The sequence below is a fragment of the Neophocaena asiaeorientalis genome, unplaced genomic scaffold (genome assembly GCF_003031525.2).
Source record: "Neophocaena asiaeorientalis asiaeorientalis breed wild unplaced genomic scaffold, Neophocaena_asiaeorientalis_V1.1 scaffold308, whole genome shotgun sequence".
NCBI classification, from domain to species: Eukaryota; Metazoa; Chordata; class Mammalia; order Artiodactyla; family Phocoenidae; genus Neophocaena; species Neophocaena asiaeorientalis.
The window spans coordinates 2,636,794-2,654,975 of NW_020172768.1; the positions used below are offsets into that span (position 1 = coordinate 2,636,794).

The following is an 18,182-nucleotide window of genomic DNA, read 5'->3' on the forward strand; positions in this document are numbered from 1 at the left end:
TAACATTTCTGAATTATATTGGTTTTGTCACAATTTGCAAATTTAGTTTTATAAAAAGTCTGCATCTAGTTTACTTGTACATAATTAAATGAGATTCATAATAAAATTATTTCATCAACATTGGGGTTTATGAGAATTTTTCCCTTTGAAGAAGTCACACATTATTCAAGTTGTAGTGTTTACCCCTTTTTAACAAAATATAGGACATTATCATCTCGGTTAAGACATGATGTTGACTAAACGCAAAGCTATTTCCTTGATCACACACATCTTTGCAAATCTCAACTGAGAACAGGTGTGACAGGACAAGAATTATAGTTTCAAATACTAGATTCACATTCCCCAAAATCAAAAAGTTTAAAAGAATCTTGTAAATGCTACCCAATTCCATAGCCACCAAGACCACTACTTTAAGAAAACTCATAAATGCAATTCAACCAAGCTTTATTCTCTATTTTATAGGTCCCAGATGGAATATCTTAAAAACCTGGGCATTTTAGAGTGGCAGTACAATGTTTTCTCCTGCAAACATGCTCATGATTGCTACAAAAATCACTGTACTGAAAACCCAGATTCCAGTGATAAAAACACAATAATGAGGCCAACCTGTAGGGTAGAAGAAACACATGAATTCTCAAAACTTACCTTAAAAAATATTTAAAACAAAAACAACAACGAAAAACTAAGACAAACATCTCCTTCCTGAAGCATTATTACCGTCACTGCTGATGACAGAAAGGAACTGCAGGACAAAAAGCCAACAGTCAGCTGGAAAGGGGTGCATGCAGCCCCACTTGTCATGTTCTGATTCCACAACTCCCGGCTCCAGTTCTTTGGATCCCCCTCCACTGCTAAATCTCAATCTTCAACGGTCACTTGAGGGCTTATCCTGGCCAGTGAGAAACACACCGGGGAGTGGCTGGCATGGAGCTGGCGGTATGCAGAACTGGCCTTTCTCCAAGTCAAAGACTGGCATCTGATGATCCCATATCTATTCTTTTTCTTCTTTTGAAACAACGTGGGAATGGTACTTTATTGGCAGTCTTCAAGGCTACCAATCCCAGTTAAGTGTTTACCTGCTCTGACCATACCTAAGCCCAAGAGAAAAACAGGAAAAGTGGAAGAACAGACGTAAGAGTCAAACTCGTTATTTAAGTACATATACATCAAAATTCTAGAAAGCACTGGGATTTCCCATAGATAGCAACATTTGTACTTTTGGTGGAAAATTATCAAGAAGAGTTATCAAAGGGTTCCAATAACAGATATCCCTTGCTTTTAAGAAGAAAAGCAAACTTACGTCAGTAAGTCTAGGTATGAAGTACACCTCATGCCTAAAAATAAATTTTATTTTCCTGGTACTAAAGTATGTTTCTATTGAGTCTAGGGAGATGAGAAGGAGAAAGGGGAGATCTCAAAGAAACAAAATTGAAATTTAGGGCAAGAAAGTTAAGATGGTATTCAGCTGTTTGGGGATATGGGAATTCATCCAAAGGTGCCCCATCAGCTATTACATTAGTCACCTAACCTAACCAGTCTCTGTGATGGGAGCCAAGTCCTAACCAACTCAAGAACAACAACATATAATCAATTCTAGTTTACTGCCACACTTAGAGCCCCACAAAGTTTAATCCCTACTCATTTTATATTTGACAGTGTCTAATTCAGCTACATCGCTGTAATATTTTGTCACTATCGCTAACATAACAGCCATGGAAGCAGCCACAGCAACCACGCACATTCAAGAAGCACCTACCAAGCGCCAGTCACTCTGTGAGGACTCACTGAGGTGATCCCAGAGCCTAATGAGGAGCCATTCCCATTATATAGATGAGGAAACTAAGGCACACAGAGGCTAGGTCACTAGAAGACGGTGGAGTCTGGCTTTGACGCCTGGCACTCTGACTCCAGAGTTTACCCCAGTCTAAACCTGTATGATCCACAGCCTGAAAACTCCCAGGTTAAGAAAATCCATTTACAGAAAACTAGTTCATTCTCAACTCAATCGTTTCACTAATCTGGAAATTCCTTATGCTCAATTTACTTAAAATAAGGTGGAGAGGGCTTCCCTGGTGGCGCAGTGGTTGGGAGTCCGCCTGCCGATGCAGGGGACACGGGTTCGTGCCCCGGTCCGGGAAGATCCCACATGCCGCGGGGCGGCTAGGCCCGTGAGCCATGGCCGCTGAGCCTGCGCATCCAGAGCCTGTGCTCCGCAACGGGAGAGGCCACAACAGTGAGAGGCCCGCGTACCGCAAAAAAATAAAAAATAAAAAAATTAATAAGGCGGAGAGAGTTCTTCTGGTCCTATACCCATTTCTACTAAGTAACGTATGAATGATAAAAAAAACAAGAAATTTTCTTCTTTGGTTGGACGCAGCATTATATGTAGACTAATGATTTAAAGTGTTGCCAAGAACATCTGGCACATTCCAGTCACACACAGAATCTATCTGATGGTAATGAGAATAAGATAAGGAACAAATAACGTAGCAAAGGTCAGCAGCAACACTCAATGATATGCTATTACAAGTGTCCAAATCATGACTATATAGTGAGAAAGCAGGGGGTTGAAATGCCTTAGGTTAAAGCCAAAGATTTGCAAATAACTCAATTTCATTAGAAAATAAAAAGGAAAATTCCTTACAGGTTAAAAATTCCACTAGACTAAAGAATATATAACATCCGGGACCTCCCTGGAGGTCCAGTGGTTAAGAATTCCACAGGGGATGCGGGTTCGATCCCTGGTCAGGGAACGAAGATCCCACATGCCACAGGGCAACTAAGCCCGCACGCCACAACTACTGAGCCCGCATGCCTCAACTAGAGAGAAGCCTGCACGCCGCAACAAAGATCCCACGAGCCACAACTAAGACCCGACGCAGCCAAAAAAATAAATAAATTTAAAATAAATTTTTTAAAAAAGAATATATAACATCAAAGAAAACCATAAGAAAGATGTTACGATATGAAGCAAGATCTCTAAAATTTCAAGAATTTACTCCTGTAGAAGCTAAATTAACCTGCTGACCTAAAAATATTATTTGAAAGCCATTTAATTATAACATTAAAAACAGCATACAAATTAATACATATTAACCACTACAGATAAAACTACATTATAGACTTGGCTTATACATGGCAATTAGAGATCTGAACAGTATTCGTTCTTGTTCTGTTTTTCTCCTTTCAAAAAAAAAAAAAAACTTACAGACAAGCCTCATCAATCATCAAGAGAGCCTGGCTCTGATATTATATGAGCTGTGTCAACCTTAATCAAATTGCTTGCCAGATCGTAGATAAGTAATGACTTGCTTAGGTTAAGCAAGGCCAGAGTTTTCCTTCTGTAGTATATACATCTCCAGAGTGAAAATAAACAGCCTCACACCTCTTACTGCGTGCTGGACTCTGCACTCTTACAGCTCAGCCTTCACTCCAGCCCAAGAGGAGGGGCAAGATTTGCCTTTAAGAATATTATTTTTCTTTCTTTCCTTCTCAATCTGGTCGGCAAAACTACTTTTAAACTATCTCATTAAACAGCTAATGACTATTTTGATCTACACTGAAAGAACACATGAGCTATCTTTAAATGCTGTAGCATTAACATTTGTTGTAGCCAATATGATACAATGATATAAAATGAAAAAGAAATAGCTAACGATTGACAAAAGCGATACTAGAGGAATCACTTAAAGTTGCAAAGCTTGTATTCATTTTCTTCATTTTCTAACATATCCAAGAAAGTCAGATTAAGTGTTGACATCATCTGTCACGCTTTGGACACAGGGGCACCGTGGAACAAATGTTAAGGGAAACTGCGTTCAATTTGATTTTATATTTATTCCACGAGCAAAGAGACAAATGTAAAATGAGATTTACTTCTAAAAAGCCCCCTTTGCTATTTTCCTTACTGTCATACAATTCGAAAGGGCTTTCAAACTTCACTTTCAACTGGAATATACTATTAAAGAATTTCTAAGCATCAAGTACCAGCCTTAAAGAAATGTATTAGAAAGCAAGGATCCCTGTGGCTAGAAAAAAAAAAAAAATGAAAAGACCTCTTTAAAGAGGAAAGAGTTTAAAAATACAAGACATGTGGGAGTCAATTTTACCTTGGGCAAAATTCACTATCTCAATATCTTCCATTAGGTCAATAGAATCTAGAATGCAGAGTTTGTGGTTTACAAATGTCAAAGACAAAAACAAAACGAAAGAGGGAATTCCCTGGTGGTCCAGTGGTTAGGTCTCGGTGCTTTCACTGTTCTGGGCCTGGGTTTGATCCCTGGTGGCAGAACTAAGATCCCACAAGCCACACGATGTGGCCAAAAACAAAAACCTTAGAATTTAAGAATGCGCAATTATAACTTAAATTAAGCTTAAAAAAGAAAGGGACTTCCCTGGAGGTCCAGTGTTAAGAATCCATCTTGCAATGCAGGGGACACCGGTTCAATAGCTGGTCAGGGAACTAAGATCCCACATGCCACGGGGCAACTAAGCCCGCACACCACAACTACAGAGAAGCCCTCACACTGCAATGAAGAACCCATGCGCCTCAAAGAAAGATCCCGCGTGCTGCAGCTAAGACCCAACGCAGCCATTTAATAAATAGATACTTTAAACAAAAAGCTTGAAAAGAAAGACTATAGTTTCAAATATTAGGCAGAGATATTTTGAAGATCACCCAACTTTGAACTACATTAAAACTCTTGTATGTGAAACCAATGCTCGATCATTATTGTCTTCATGATTTCCATTCTCATGAAAATTTTACCGTCTCATACATTATTGTAAACAGAAAAAAAAAAACTTGTAAAACACTCTGCAAAGTACAAAGGACTCTATAATATTATTTAAGAAATGATGACAATTAGAAATAAAGGATAGGAGAAAATTATTTCGTAGATGGAATAAAAAGAACCACAAGACAGGAGTTGTAACTGAACTAGCAACTCCTCAGCTAGGAGCTGAGTGAGCATGGGGAGGGTCCTGGTTCCTTCCGTGCCTGTCTGTGCATGCGATGCCAGACAGGACAGTCTTTCCCTTCCCAATCCCCTGGAAGCATCATTCTGATAAGTCTGCAGGGCACTCAAACAGAAAAGGGCCCTGCTTTGCCTAAGCAGTACTTCACTCCTTTGTCACCATATTATTTATCGTTAAATTGCCCAAGTATACCTGTAGTACAGTCCCTCTAGGTGAATCAGGCACAAAAGAGGCTAGTATTTCTCAGTGAATTAGAAAGGACTTTTACAAGCGAGCGGGGACTCTGTTTGCCTAGGAAATGTCGAGTGAAGGGATTCTTTTTCCAGAAAACTCACATTCCAACATGAAGGGGGAAAAAATTCTTAATTGCACAAATGAAAAACTCAGTCTGTCATTCTTAGTCGTTGAAGGCCTTGGAAGTTTAATGTGTGGTGCCTGTTAATTTGATTCCATGACCAGCTGACATCTACAATCACAACTAATTAAGTATTCTGTGTATGTGTACAACACCCAGCTGAGAAAACATGGATCTGATCAAGGGTTAAAGTCTTGGTTCTACAAGGCCAATTGTTTCCTTATCTTTTTCCTAATAACCTACCTATCTGGAAGAGAAATCCCAAAAGAAGTAAAACACTGACCATTTTTCTTTAAAACAATCTCTATTGTTATTTTCCTGTGGGGTGGGATATAGCCTGAACTTGCTAGGCTCACATTTAGAAACCCACTTTGGGAGTCAGCTATAAGACTCTTATTAACATTATTAAGATGTATCTAGTCAAATCCCTGAGCTAAAATTTATTTGATGCTGCAAAAAATGGATATCAAATCTCTGCACAAGCTGTACTGTATCATTAAAAACGCCACCGCGGCTGCTGTCACAGTGACAAATGTGTAATTATTTTAAGACCTAACCACTGTGACAATAGCTCTTTAAAAATGCATCCCTAAACACAAAAGAAATAATAATGACAATTTCGTTTCCTAACCTAATAGGAGACCACAGTTAACAACCCATCTTAGAACGACTCAAAATTGGCTTTAGTTAGCCATGGGGTTAAAAAAAAATCTTTAGCTCTAAAATGTATGATGAAAATTATATGAAAGAGCTTATATAGGTCTACAGTCAAAACATGAATAACTTAATGACTAGAGCTTGGAATTAGGAACTCAGGGTAGAAGTCTGATCTATTTGTATTTGTTTTAATCTCAAAAAGGACTCAGCCATAGTAAAGGAAGTGTGCCTAATAGTTAATAAATAGAAATCAAAAGAAACGACTTAGCGATCAGAACCAATTCTAATCAGATCATAATATGACTTGAAGATACGTTATTCAGTTGAAGTAAATATGCAGAATTAGGTTTAAAATCTACTTTAACCCATCAGTACTGTAATCCTCCTTACTGTAGAACAAATCTTAAAATTTCATTTTGGAAGAACATCTAAGACTTCATGGAAGAAACAATAAAATGGCCTTGTTTAAAAAAGTGATCACAGTAAGAAGAACCCAAAAGGTAAATTATGGGCACAACACAATGGTAAGACCAGTGTGGTTCCACTCAGGAGTTTTAATAATCTGTTAAGAACCATAAAAATATCTTCTCAGGATTTAGCAGTCCCAAGATCTACTGGAACAACTGCTCAGATGCATGGAAACCAAGTTGAAATCCTGGTGCATGAGTTTTCATTAAATCATGGCAATCTCTAAAAGCCTAATTAGCCTAATTTCACAACAGGAGTGAACAGGCCAGGAGGAAACACTAGTTTAAATCAAACGATGTTACTTTACTGGTGTTTATAAAGAGGAATAAATAGCACCTTTCTTACAAAACTGTACAACCCCATTCATAACCACATTTAGACAGTCCCCCTCACATGACCATTTTAAGAGCCAATTAACAAACTTTTTCAATATATTGCAAGCTATGTAACACCAACCCGAGTAATGAAGCTTAACTCCACTTCATAGATGGGGATTCCTCATACCCACTCTCACAACCTCATACTCACCAATCTGGGAGGAAGTTGACTGAAATAGAGATGAGTGATTAAACGGTACATCTGTTCCAGCTGAAACTATGTTCACTCCTTCTTATCGCCTGTTATTCACTGTGCTATTTGTTGCACACATGCCCTGAGGCCCAAACCATGAAAATAAGCCAAAATAAATGGGCAAGAAAAATCTTATCCCTAGCTTAGGATGCTATCTTTCTTTTTATTGTAATAAAAGAGGCTGCCAAATTCTGATGTCACTACAGTAATTTCACGGCCTGATTACAAGTAGTATTTTATCCATTAGACATTCGTCCCCCTTGCCAATTTCACCTCCAATCAGACAGTGTATACAATCACTCACTAAACAGACTTCAAATGATAGTAAAACAGAAAATACTAATTACTGTTATTCCGATACCTAAAAAGCCAGTAACTGTCAGAAATTCCCCTGGCAAGAGACAGAAGGCAGAATGCACTTTTTAATACCTAGATATCCAGGAAAACTCCTCTAATACTGCGTATTTAAAAAACAGACGAAACATGACATCAGCTCTCTGGGCACAAACTAATGTAGCACAGAATGAAAATACGCATTTTAAATACGTAAGATGTTTGGCCAGCATTCCAGCAATAATGTGACAATAGATGTCCTAGTATCTTCAATATTTAACTATTTTTTTCTTTATCTAAAGCTTTTTGAACCTTCATTACTTGAAGCTGTGATACGCCTGAACTTGACATGCAGAGTCACTGATTTCACTGTATTTTTTTTAAACATCTTTATTGGAGTATAATTGCTTTACAGTGGTGCGTTCGTTTCTGCTGTATAAGAGCAGAATTGTGTGTTGAAATCATTCATGGGTCTAGAGATGACAGTTTAGCAACTCGCTATTCAGTGTGGTCCACCCAGTGTCATCAACATGATTTGGAATCTTGTCAGAAAGGGAGAATCTTGGGATTCACCCACAACCTACGAAATCAAAATCTGCATCTTAACATCCCTCCCACCCCCGCCCCAAGAAATTCAAATGCACATTAAAGTTTGAGAAGCACTACTTTGGACTCATACGTTTGGGACATTTGGGTTTAGTACTTGTTAGGCATAGTGCAAGGAAAGGGGTGAGAGGGGATACATACAAGGGAAAATCACATTGTCTGTCCTTAGGGGTTAAGATAAGGATGAGACAGACACATACAAAATGATGACACAACATCATCACCACGAAAGACATGTTCCCAGCCTGCAAGAGAAAAAGCAAGGTATATTCAAGGAATGCAAGGTAGGTGGAGGACGGCAGAAGCACCAGGTCGGTAAAGGCCCCTGTGTGCCCTATTAAAGACCTGGGTTTTAATAAGGGAGTCAGGGCCTTTGAAGAAACTGATGTTAAGGAGAGCAGTCACCTGACCAGCTTTACGTTTCTGAAAGATCATTACTCTGACAAAATGGAGAAAAATGGATGATGTGGAAGCGGGGAAAACCAAGAGTGGAGACAAGGGAGGTGAGGTGGCAGTACTTTAATAAGGAGTCACGAAGATATTTCTTTTGTCTCACATTTTGTCTCACCTTCTCTGATCCCCTTCCCAAAATTCAAAAAGGAAGTTGGAAGGGTAAGGTAATGGTGACAGAGAAAAGAGAGAGCCACTTAGAGGTTACAAGAGGCTTTAGACGGTTGTATGGGTATACGTCATGTAATATAAAACAGACAAATTCATTATACTTTTCTGCTTCATAAAATAGACAAAATATTATTTTGGTGACTCAGGATTCTATACTCCCTTCAATCATTCTAAACAGCAATTATTAACATAAATTATTAACATATATCTAAAGACACAAGATGTGTACCTGGTTACAGTAAATAACTATGGACTCCAGAAAAGATCCTGAATACAGCCCTGTTGCTTGGATAAGTCACGCATATCAGCCTTTCTCCCCCCGTGAGTTATTTCTCTCTTGAAATTCAAGTGTGGAAAAATTGGGGTGGAGGAGACAAGGTAGAGAGACAAGAGATACATTTATTTATTTTTACTTTACATATAATTTGCTATAGGAGTGCATAAATAACTCGGCCAACAGAGGGGCTTCAAGTAAATTCAGGTGTGTACCTACCTAAAAAGGTAGCAAATACTAAACTTGTAAAGTGTTTTCACTTCTGATACTGATAGAATATTGGAAAGGTCCCTGTTCTCTCTTCAGGTAAAAAAGAAAGAATATCTGACATTTACTTGTTAGTGATAAACTAAATTACATTTAATGTGAAAAGGGTCAACAAGAAGAGGCATTCCTCAACTTTAAACTAGGGAAAATTTGAGAAAATTTATTTATCCAGTGGTCGTTTGGAACATTTTTTACACATTTTCTCCCTCCAAAATTAGGTACGGTAGTCCCCCGCTTATCCACGGGGGATGCATTCCAAGACCCCCAGTGGATATCTGAAGCTGTGGACCCTATTTATACTATGTTTTTTTCCAACACATACATATCTATGATAAAGTTTAATTTATAAATTAGGCACAGTAAGAGAGTAACAATAAATCAATTTTAACAATATGCTGTAATAAAAGTTACATGAAAAAAATAATAAAGTAAAAACTAAAAGCAAGTTACATGAATGTGATCTCTCTCTCTCAAAATATCTTATTATACTGTAATCACCCTTCTTATCATGATGATGCTGTGAGACGACAAAACACCCACCGGATGAGATGAAGTGAGGTGAGTGACGTCGACACTGACGTAGCGTTAGGCTACTATTGACCTTCTGATGATACGTCAGCAGGATCATCGGCTTCAGGTGATCCTGGATCACCGGGCCAGGACGAAGTGAATGGCCGGGTGTCAGGAGCAGAACAATGTTGAGGGAGGGATGGCACGGGATTTCATTAACACTCCTGAGAACACTGCACAACTTAAAACTTATAAATCATTTCTTTCTGGAACTTTCCGTTTAGTATTTTTGGACCGCAGTTGACCTCAGGGGAATGAAACTGCAGCAAGCGAACCCTGGGTTAAGGGGACTACTGTATGTGGTGGTTAAGTAGTACAGCTCCCCCACAAGAGCCTGTTTAGTGGACTCAAAAGGCAAAGGCCCTTGGAGGTCACGTGGTCCCAACTCTCACCCAAGGAAGAGATTCTTACCGCACCATCTTTTGCAAATGCCACTACAACACGTCTAGTGATAAGGACCTCATGCCCCTTCACGGGAGCATTTTCCAAACACGAGGCAGCCTTATTTGTCAACAGTGCTTCCTTCTTTTGAAACAAAACCTGCATCTTTGGATGCCCCTCTGGGACAAAAGATGAATCTCATATTACTCTTTCACCCCTCCCACCCCCATTGAAGTCTTGGCCGCTGGTGCTCTGAATTAAGAGAAAAGGGGACAACTTGCCCCCTCTGGAATCCAGAGGAACCCACCCTGCACACGGCTGTATGTGAAGAATGACCTTGTGTCAAGGAGCTATGAATAATAAGATTTAATAAAATTACAAATGCTGAAAAAGACAATGTCTCCGACGAGAGAAGTGGCTTGTGTTCAAGCAGAACATCCAGAAAATCCTTCATCAACATTTCCAAGAACAGAAATGTGATGATGGCAAAGCTATTAACCTCAACCGCAGCCCCTTTCAAAGTGAAAAACAAAAAACACACTTCGGATTCATCGATATCACCTTGTATTCTTGTTTCATTGTTTAGTGAAATGAATTTTATTTAGCATATCAGGGAATCCCAACAATACAAACAGAAATTCCAAACATATAAGCACAGCCTGACAGCAACCGTTCGGAAAGTTAGTAGCCAAAATTCTTCTTCCTGATATAAACGTAAGGTCCCAGTCTTCAAAATTTTCCTGTAGGATAACGACATCCTTGCTCCATTTTCTTCCATTATTGGTGGATTTTTTTTTTTTCCAGAACACATCGTGTTGTTTTGTTTTCTTCTTAGGGAATATTACACTTATTGCTGAGCTAGTGGTTACTTCTCTACCATTCTAAGTATTAAATCCTAAGCATGAAGGTTATAAGCTACCTTAGGTGGTCCTTCTCTCTTTTGAGGCTCCCACCCTTCGCTTCTAAAAACACACACACACACACACACACACACAAAATGAACGCAGTTATCAAAAGATTTGGTTTATGGAACTGTCACCGAAGGTGATTATATTACCTTCAACCCAACTTTATGTATAAAAAGAAGGTCATGGTTATTTTTCTAAGATAGTGACTGGGATCTGATTTTCTAATAATTTAGGAAGAAATGTTGTTATTTTGTTTTCTCAATGACCACATACCCAATGTGCCAACAAAATGAACTACTATGAATTTCAAAACAGGCAAAAGATGCTAAAACAATTTTAAAAGCATAAATTCCTACCGTACACAGTAACAGAGATGGATCTTGGACATAACGAGCAGTGCGAGAAACCAGATATAAAAGAGTATTTATCATATGAGTCTATTTTTATAAAGTTCGGGAACAGGCAAAGCTCACGTATGGTGAGACTGGTCCAAAGGGTTGTCGTCTGCTGGGGGTGGTGGGCTAGTCTGGGAAGGGGCACCAGGGAGCCTTCCACAATGAAGGAAATGTTCTACATCTCGATCTGGCTAACGGTTACCACACGTGTGCATATTATGACACTTTATCTGGCTGCTCACTGAGTATACATTAACTGTACGCTTGTGTACATTTTCCTGTTATACCTCAATCAGGAAAAAAATTGCAACATATTGTTTCCAAGTGCCTTTTAAGTTTCAATTGCAAAATGAAGAGAACTGTAGCATACTGAAACTATAGCAGTTCCACGTGCCCACACTATTACTAACTTCAGAGAATTCCTCATTATTTCATCTTCAAAAGAAATCATTTCTGGATCAAAGTAACAGACAAACATGTACAGGAGGAGTTACTTAAAGTAGCAGCAGCTAGCAATCATAGGGGTTTTATAACGTGCCAAGCACTTTACTTTCAGTATCTCACGTAATCCACACAACAACGGTAACAGATACTATGGTTATCCTCATTTCAGCGATGAGGAACCCAAGGCTTAGGTCAAGATCACTGCCCCAGCTCACACGGATAAAAAGAGATGCGCTAGTCTATGTCAAGAATAGCTGAAAAGCAAGCTATGTGTTTACATTAGCGCAATATAAAAATTTTGTAACAAAAAGTAAGCAGAATATATCTAAGTTCAGTAACATAACCTGTGTGTTTTTCCCCCTCTCAAGTAAGATGTAAGGAACTTCACAGTTCCTTAATTCTATGGTTAAAAGCACATCACTGGTTCTCAAGAACTGAAGTCCTGACCCACATTCCAACTGATACGTAGCAGAACAAAATGTGCTTTGGGGTAGCTTTTTGTTATCTCTGGCCATCAAAATACATCACACAGCAAAGTGCCTAAACAACTGTGAACCGAGGCAGGCCCAATGCTAACTTTAGTGTTTACTCCCATTCATTCCAGAGGTCTTTCAATCTGGCCCTACTACTAGAAGGCAAGCCCAAGATGAAGGTGGGAAGAAAATTAAATATTCTCTAAAAGGCTTCTTTATTTTCTAAACACTTAGTATTGTAAGGAGAATTTGGTAGAGGACTACACGGGAATAGGATGGAGGGAACTGTGACACACAAGATGATTTTAATCAGAAACAAAATACATCAAATTAACCATCAAATAGGCTACTGCACTCTGCACTAGTTGAACACTACAAGCACTGGAATTCACATTCATTTTTAACTATTCTCAGAAGAGGAAAATCAATTAACTAGACCATCCAAGATTCAGAGCTGCTCTTCCTTGAAAAGTACACAAGAATCAAACTGGGCTCATATTCTGAAGAATGTCTGTATCCAAAAAGTATTCAGGGGCAGGGGAGGTGGGGCAGGGAGAGGAAGACACGCTGATGTTTCTCAGAAATTTTGCTCCAAAGATTTTACAGAATATTTTTGGTAGATATATTTTCATTTACGCACGGCTGCTGGCAAGTCTGCGAAGCGATGCCTTAAGAAATACTAGCAATCAGAAAGAATTCTTCAAAAGACAACAGAAAAGAGAGATACCCTAAATGAATTTAAATTCTGTAATAATAATGTTACAAAAACACAAGAAAAGTCATATAAAAACAAAAGAACAAACTCAAATATGCCTATTCAAACAAGCATTTCATCTCTGCAAAATACTTTGCTTCACAGAAAAGGCTGATTTTCCTCTCGGTTGAAAAGTTATTAAAACAATAAAAGCAGCCCTTACAGGCAAGACCTAACTGTAACACGATTTTACATATTTATCAAAAGATCATTCAGAGAAAACTTACCAAGGCTGCAACGTGTATATGCTTGTGCTTCGGAGGCAAAGCAGAAAAGTGACTTTCTGTACTTACAGCGGCATGCACTTCAGGGTAAAGACACATCACCACGGTCGTGCTTGTAAGAAAAGTCCTGACCAGCAATCTGCCTTTGGGTTGGGCTCTTCTCTTACAAGATAAGCTGTTAAGTCCTGTCTTGATTTTAGATCTGCTAACATATGGAGTCTTCTAATGTAGCCTCTCTCCGCCCACCCGCCACCCTCCCCCCCTCACCACTGGGCTCCCCTCCCTTTCCACACACGCACATACACACATACAAAAAAGGCACTGCAGGGCAGAAATTCCTCAGGTGCTCGCTAATGGAATTCCCAGGGTCTTGGAGCCGCTTCGGGGATCAAGAGATCTCATCGCCCCTGCTGGGGTAAGGAGCAGCAAGTCTGTTCCATTTAATCAAATACAGAATGAATTTTCAGCTCTATTCACTAGCTTGTCTCCAGGGCTCTCAAAAGGCACCAGGCAGCTAGAATCACACATGTGGCTCTTTTAGGCAAGTATAATTAGTTTGATTTTAAAAAGCCACATTAATAATATCACCTCAGGACCATTATTCAGGGGACAGATGACAACGATACTGTATGTTTTAAGCCTGACAATGGGGGAAAGAGCACAAACAATGAGGGAAAACTTGAAGGATTAAAACAAAAACAAAAAAAAACAACCCGTTTTTCATTTAATTGTAATCCAATATTTTTAAAGTAACATTAAGTATATTCCATATACCATCTCTTAATTGCAATTGAAAAGAATCAAGTAAAGCCCTCCTCCCCATTCTCTTGAAAATGAGTTAGTACCATATCCACAACAAAAATGTATAAATGGAAAGTTTATAAATCAATGAAATGTCTACATACAATATAAAATTTCAATAAAAACAATAAAGCATTCTCTAATTCAAGTTAACAAAATTTCTTGAAAAAAGCACCCATCAAAAACCACAGTAAAATCAAGTCCTTCGGAGCAATCTATTTAGCAACCAGACCCCAAATTCCCTTTCTAATCTAATTAGTTTCTACTAAGTAGTAAGATCACATATCTAAAGAAAGACTATCTCTAGACAGCTCATCTGCGATGTGTTGCCTTATCTGCACTCCTACATAGTACAAATGCTAATCACAGGGCAGTGGCTAACGTAACGATGTGTTAAAAATAACAGATTTTTCACTTAATTAGTTTTAATTTCCTATCTCCAGCCTGATTTCACTACAATAATGTTTAATTCCTGAAAGCATTTCTCCAGGATTTTACTTAGAAACAATACCAATTTTTAGTCTAAATGCCTGCATAAGAAACATTTCTAGAGAAGACACATCTTACTTCAACTTACATTTTGACAAAACCATAAACGAAATCATCCAGAAAGTCATGAAAGCACACAGGCAAAGAGGAAAAATAAGAAGAAAGCAAGCACAAGAGCTAGTCAACAGGTTTTACCTGAACTTTTTAGAGTCCAGCCCTATGGCAGAAGTTCTTAATCCAACATAAAGCCTTCCTCTTTATATACACCTTGCAGATGGGGGCAGAGGTGGGGGAAGTCCTACCTTAAAGTGAACTTAATTCCTCCCATGCACAGTCAAACCACCTGCAAAGAAGGCAAGGAGTAACATTGACTTAGAAGCCAACCGACACAAGCTAGGTCAGTATGCTCCAAGTCCTAATGGTTCTCTGTATTTCCCGGCTTGAGAGTCAGAGCTGTTTAAGTACTTTCCACAGAAGAGGAGGTTGATGAGAACCATGGCAATCAATCAAAGCATCGCAAGTGAGTTACTACACAAACAATAGCACGGTACCTCTAGTAACTGATTTTCCTGGTTGACTGAACTATTCAAACGAAGACAGATTTCCCAAATACTATATCCGAGTTTTCGCATGAAAGTTAAACAATATGCACTTGTGTGTTTTTCATAGAAATATAAATGTGTCTGCTCCACACACTGCCAAACACACACCCAGGAAACGCCTTTACAAAATGAAACAGTTTCTCTCCATCCTTCTCATATAACTTCAAATATGAGGCAGTTCATTTCAACATGTGCAAAACAGAAACTACAGTATTTGGTGCCTCTCTGGGTTCCTAAGAATGCTTTCTAGCTAAGCACTAACTTAAATTTTACAGTTTTCTGGAGTTTTCTTTCATCTTGTCCTAAAAGTTGAACTACCCCCGCATTTTCAGCTAAAATAGACTACCTCCCAAAAATGAGCTATGAAATGTAATAGAACGTTTAGAATTATACTGAGAATAAATCCATTTCATTCTCCAGGCCCTTCCCCACCCTTTCCTAGCAGACACTGTCCACTAGGTATTCCAAAAGTCAGCTGGAGAATCTGTGGGTTGTGGCATCAGTGAGGCATGGAATCAGAATTGGCCTCTTTCATCTTTACTGGCCACTGGCCTGAGACTAAATCTCATGTTACCTTTCAGTCCTATCTTCTGTTTCTCAAGGTGTCTGATTCAGGACACAGAGGTTCTGTTAATGAAGTTCCCTCTATTCTAGATCTCAACTGGAAAGCAGCCTGCCCTTAAGGCACCTGCCACCCTCTGGAGTCTGGACTGGGAAAGGCAGGCATTCTGGAGAAAGCTCCTTTTGGAGAGCCTTCCACCTGATTTGGTGGGGTTGGGAGAACAATGAAGGGAAAGGCGAGAGAGCCTCTCTAGCCCCCTCGGTGATTTATTACTGAAATTCCTAGATGTGGAGAGAATGCAACAAAGGTCTGGAAGCTGCAGAGTGAAATAAATAGCGAGCTGTAATGTATTTAGCAAATGATAATGCAATCCACAGAAAGCTATACAGAGGAGAAGGAAAAATACGCTCCCTGGGGCTGGGAAGTCACCAAGTCTGTGAAGGCAGAGAAAGATACATTGCGCAGGAAATTTCTCTTGATTCTCCTTACACATAAATCACTGTCTCTCGCGGGCGCTCTGCGGGGATGGAGGTTGAGAGAGGCGAGGGACCCCGCTCCCTTGGGAAAACGTGCCGGCGCCCCGTGCTCCCGCCTATGCTGCATCTCACCTGCCTCAGCGGATCATTGTCAAACAGATTTAATCGTGTCACTGACACCTCACCCCGCCTCCTCCCACGAGGTGGCTCAGAGTTCCCGAGGACGGGGGACGTAGGCGCTCCCCACTGCGCATCCGTCAGCTGCCCTCCCCAGACCCCGCACGCAGCCTGGACCCCCATGCCCTCCCGGGCACTCCGGCCAGCCCGCCCCCGGACCTCCAGCTCCCAAGCCTCGTGGCGCCTAAGCCCGGTGTCCCCAGGCCTCCCCTCCCGCCCACCCTTAGGTGGGACCCCACCCCCGCACCTCTAAGCAGGGCTGGCTAAGCCCCCAGACCTCCTGCGCGGCAGCCGGCTCCGAAAGCCACCCCCAGGTCATCCCCCGCGCGCTGGCGGCAGCTACGGCGGCAGCGGCGGCTGCGATCCGAACGGGCCCCTCCATGCACCGGGCAGGGCAGCTGGAGGGCGCGGCGCCTCGCACGCCGGGGCGGGGGCGTGGGGTCCCAGTCTCCTCGCACCGAGCCGCGCGAGCCGGGCACCCGGGACTCAGGGGAGCGGCGCCCGGGGTGGGGGCGGAGTCACCGGGGCGCGCCCCCGCGGTCGCGCTCCTCCCCTCCAAGGCGCGCGGGCGCGTAACCCGGCGGGCGCTGGGCCAGTGAGGAGCACGCGAGGAGGTGGAGGAGGGAACCCGGCCGCGGAGGCCGCAGCTCCCCGACCGCCCGCGCCCCGCCGGAGGGTGCGCGCGCAGCCTGCCAGATCAGCGGCATGTGGGGGGAGATGGGCCGTACCAACGGGCAGGGGGGGGTGCTCTGTGCAGCTCCTTCTACCAGTCCCCCTCCTGCTTGCTCTACGAGAGAGCTCCCCCAGGAAAGGAGAAGTCAGTCTCTGCTTTGGTTTAGGATGGGTGAGGATGAGCTGCCTTAGCAATTCCCGGAATTTCGCATAATGCCTTCATTCCCTTTCCCCTCATCTTTACTTCCCCGGGAGAGGCGGCATTTGGGGCGGGTCCACTACTGGTCTACACGTTCCCCTGTTTCCCCGCCCAGGCCCGGCCCCTCACCCCTCCACCTAAGTAGTGTGCGAAGCCAGCCAGTCCATCCATTCACTTGGCTCGTACCTAGTATCTGCTTTGTGGTTCCAGCTTCCCGCTTTTGGTACCTTCGCTTTTAAACCACTTTCAGTGTTTGGATTCTTAGGCAGTTTCCTCTGATTCCCATCACACCCGCCCTGCATTCACATACGCGCAGGCAGGTAACAAAACTTCTCAGAGACTAGGAGAGGCTCATTGTCGCCTGGTGCAAGCAGCATGACCTTTGGCCCCAGAGTCTTCCCAACTCGTCCTTTGGATGTGCCCCAAGTGATCTGATCTCACTGAATTTCAGTTGTTCAAACAGAAAAAGGGGGAAATACTTTCTGTTTAAAAGGTTGTTGTGAAGCATAAATATGATACTTAGTGGAAAGCACCTGCCACTGCATGGACATTTGGGGACTGTGACTTCTATATACTACTACTAATAATTATAACTAGCAGTTAGTTTATTTTTTTACCATCATCATCATTACTTACTATTTAACTACAGAAAGAGCTCTAATGATACTTGGAATTCAAAAACAGTACTGAACGTCAGGAGAAATATGACAGAACTCCTTACCTTCTTACTTGAGTTTCACAAGTAAAGGCTCTGAAAGTGTGGTGATGTTCAGACAGTTTCGTTTTTTGCTTTAGCTACATCCAGGGTCTTTATGAAAGTATAAGGTCCTAAGAAATTCAGTATAGGAGGGAAAAAAAGAACTCTACTAGTTTGTTCTCTATTGTTCCATTTTTACTTATTCAAACTGAGTCTGTGTGTTATTAACT

General features: G+C 41.1%; 1 protein-coding gene across 1 annotated transcript in view; it reads right to left on the reverse strand.

Annotated features, from left to right (window-relative positions):
* The window catches only part of CDON (cell adhesion associated, oncogene regulated), a 99,746-nt gene extending 82,927 nt beyond the window's left edge, over positions 1-16,819 (reverse strand). Inside the window, exons 1-2 of the mRNA XM_024740841.1 lie at positions 16,632-16,819; positions 14,870-14,910 (exon numbers count right to left, since the gene is read on the reverse strand). Of these exons, the coding sequence (XP_024596609.1) occupies positions 14,870-14,895 (26 nt within the window). The 5' untranslated portion in view covers positions 14,896-14,910; positions 16,632-16,819. The remainder of the gene's footprint in view (positions 1-14,869; positions 14,911-16,631) is intronic.
* Between the last annotated feature and the right edge of the window lie 1,363 nt (positions 16,820-18,182).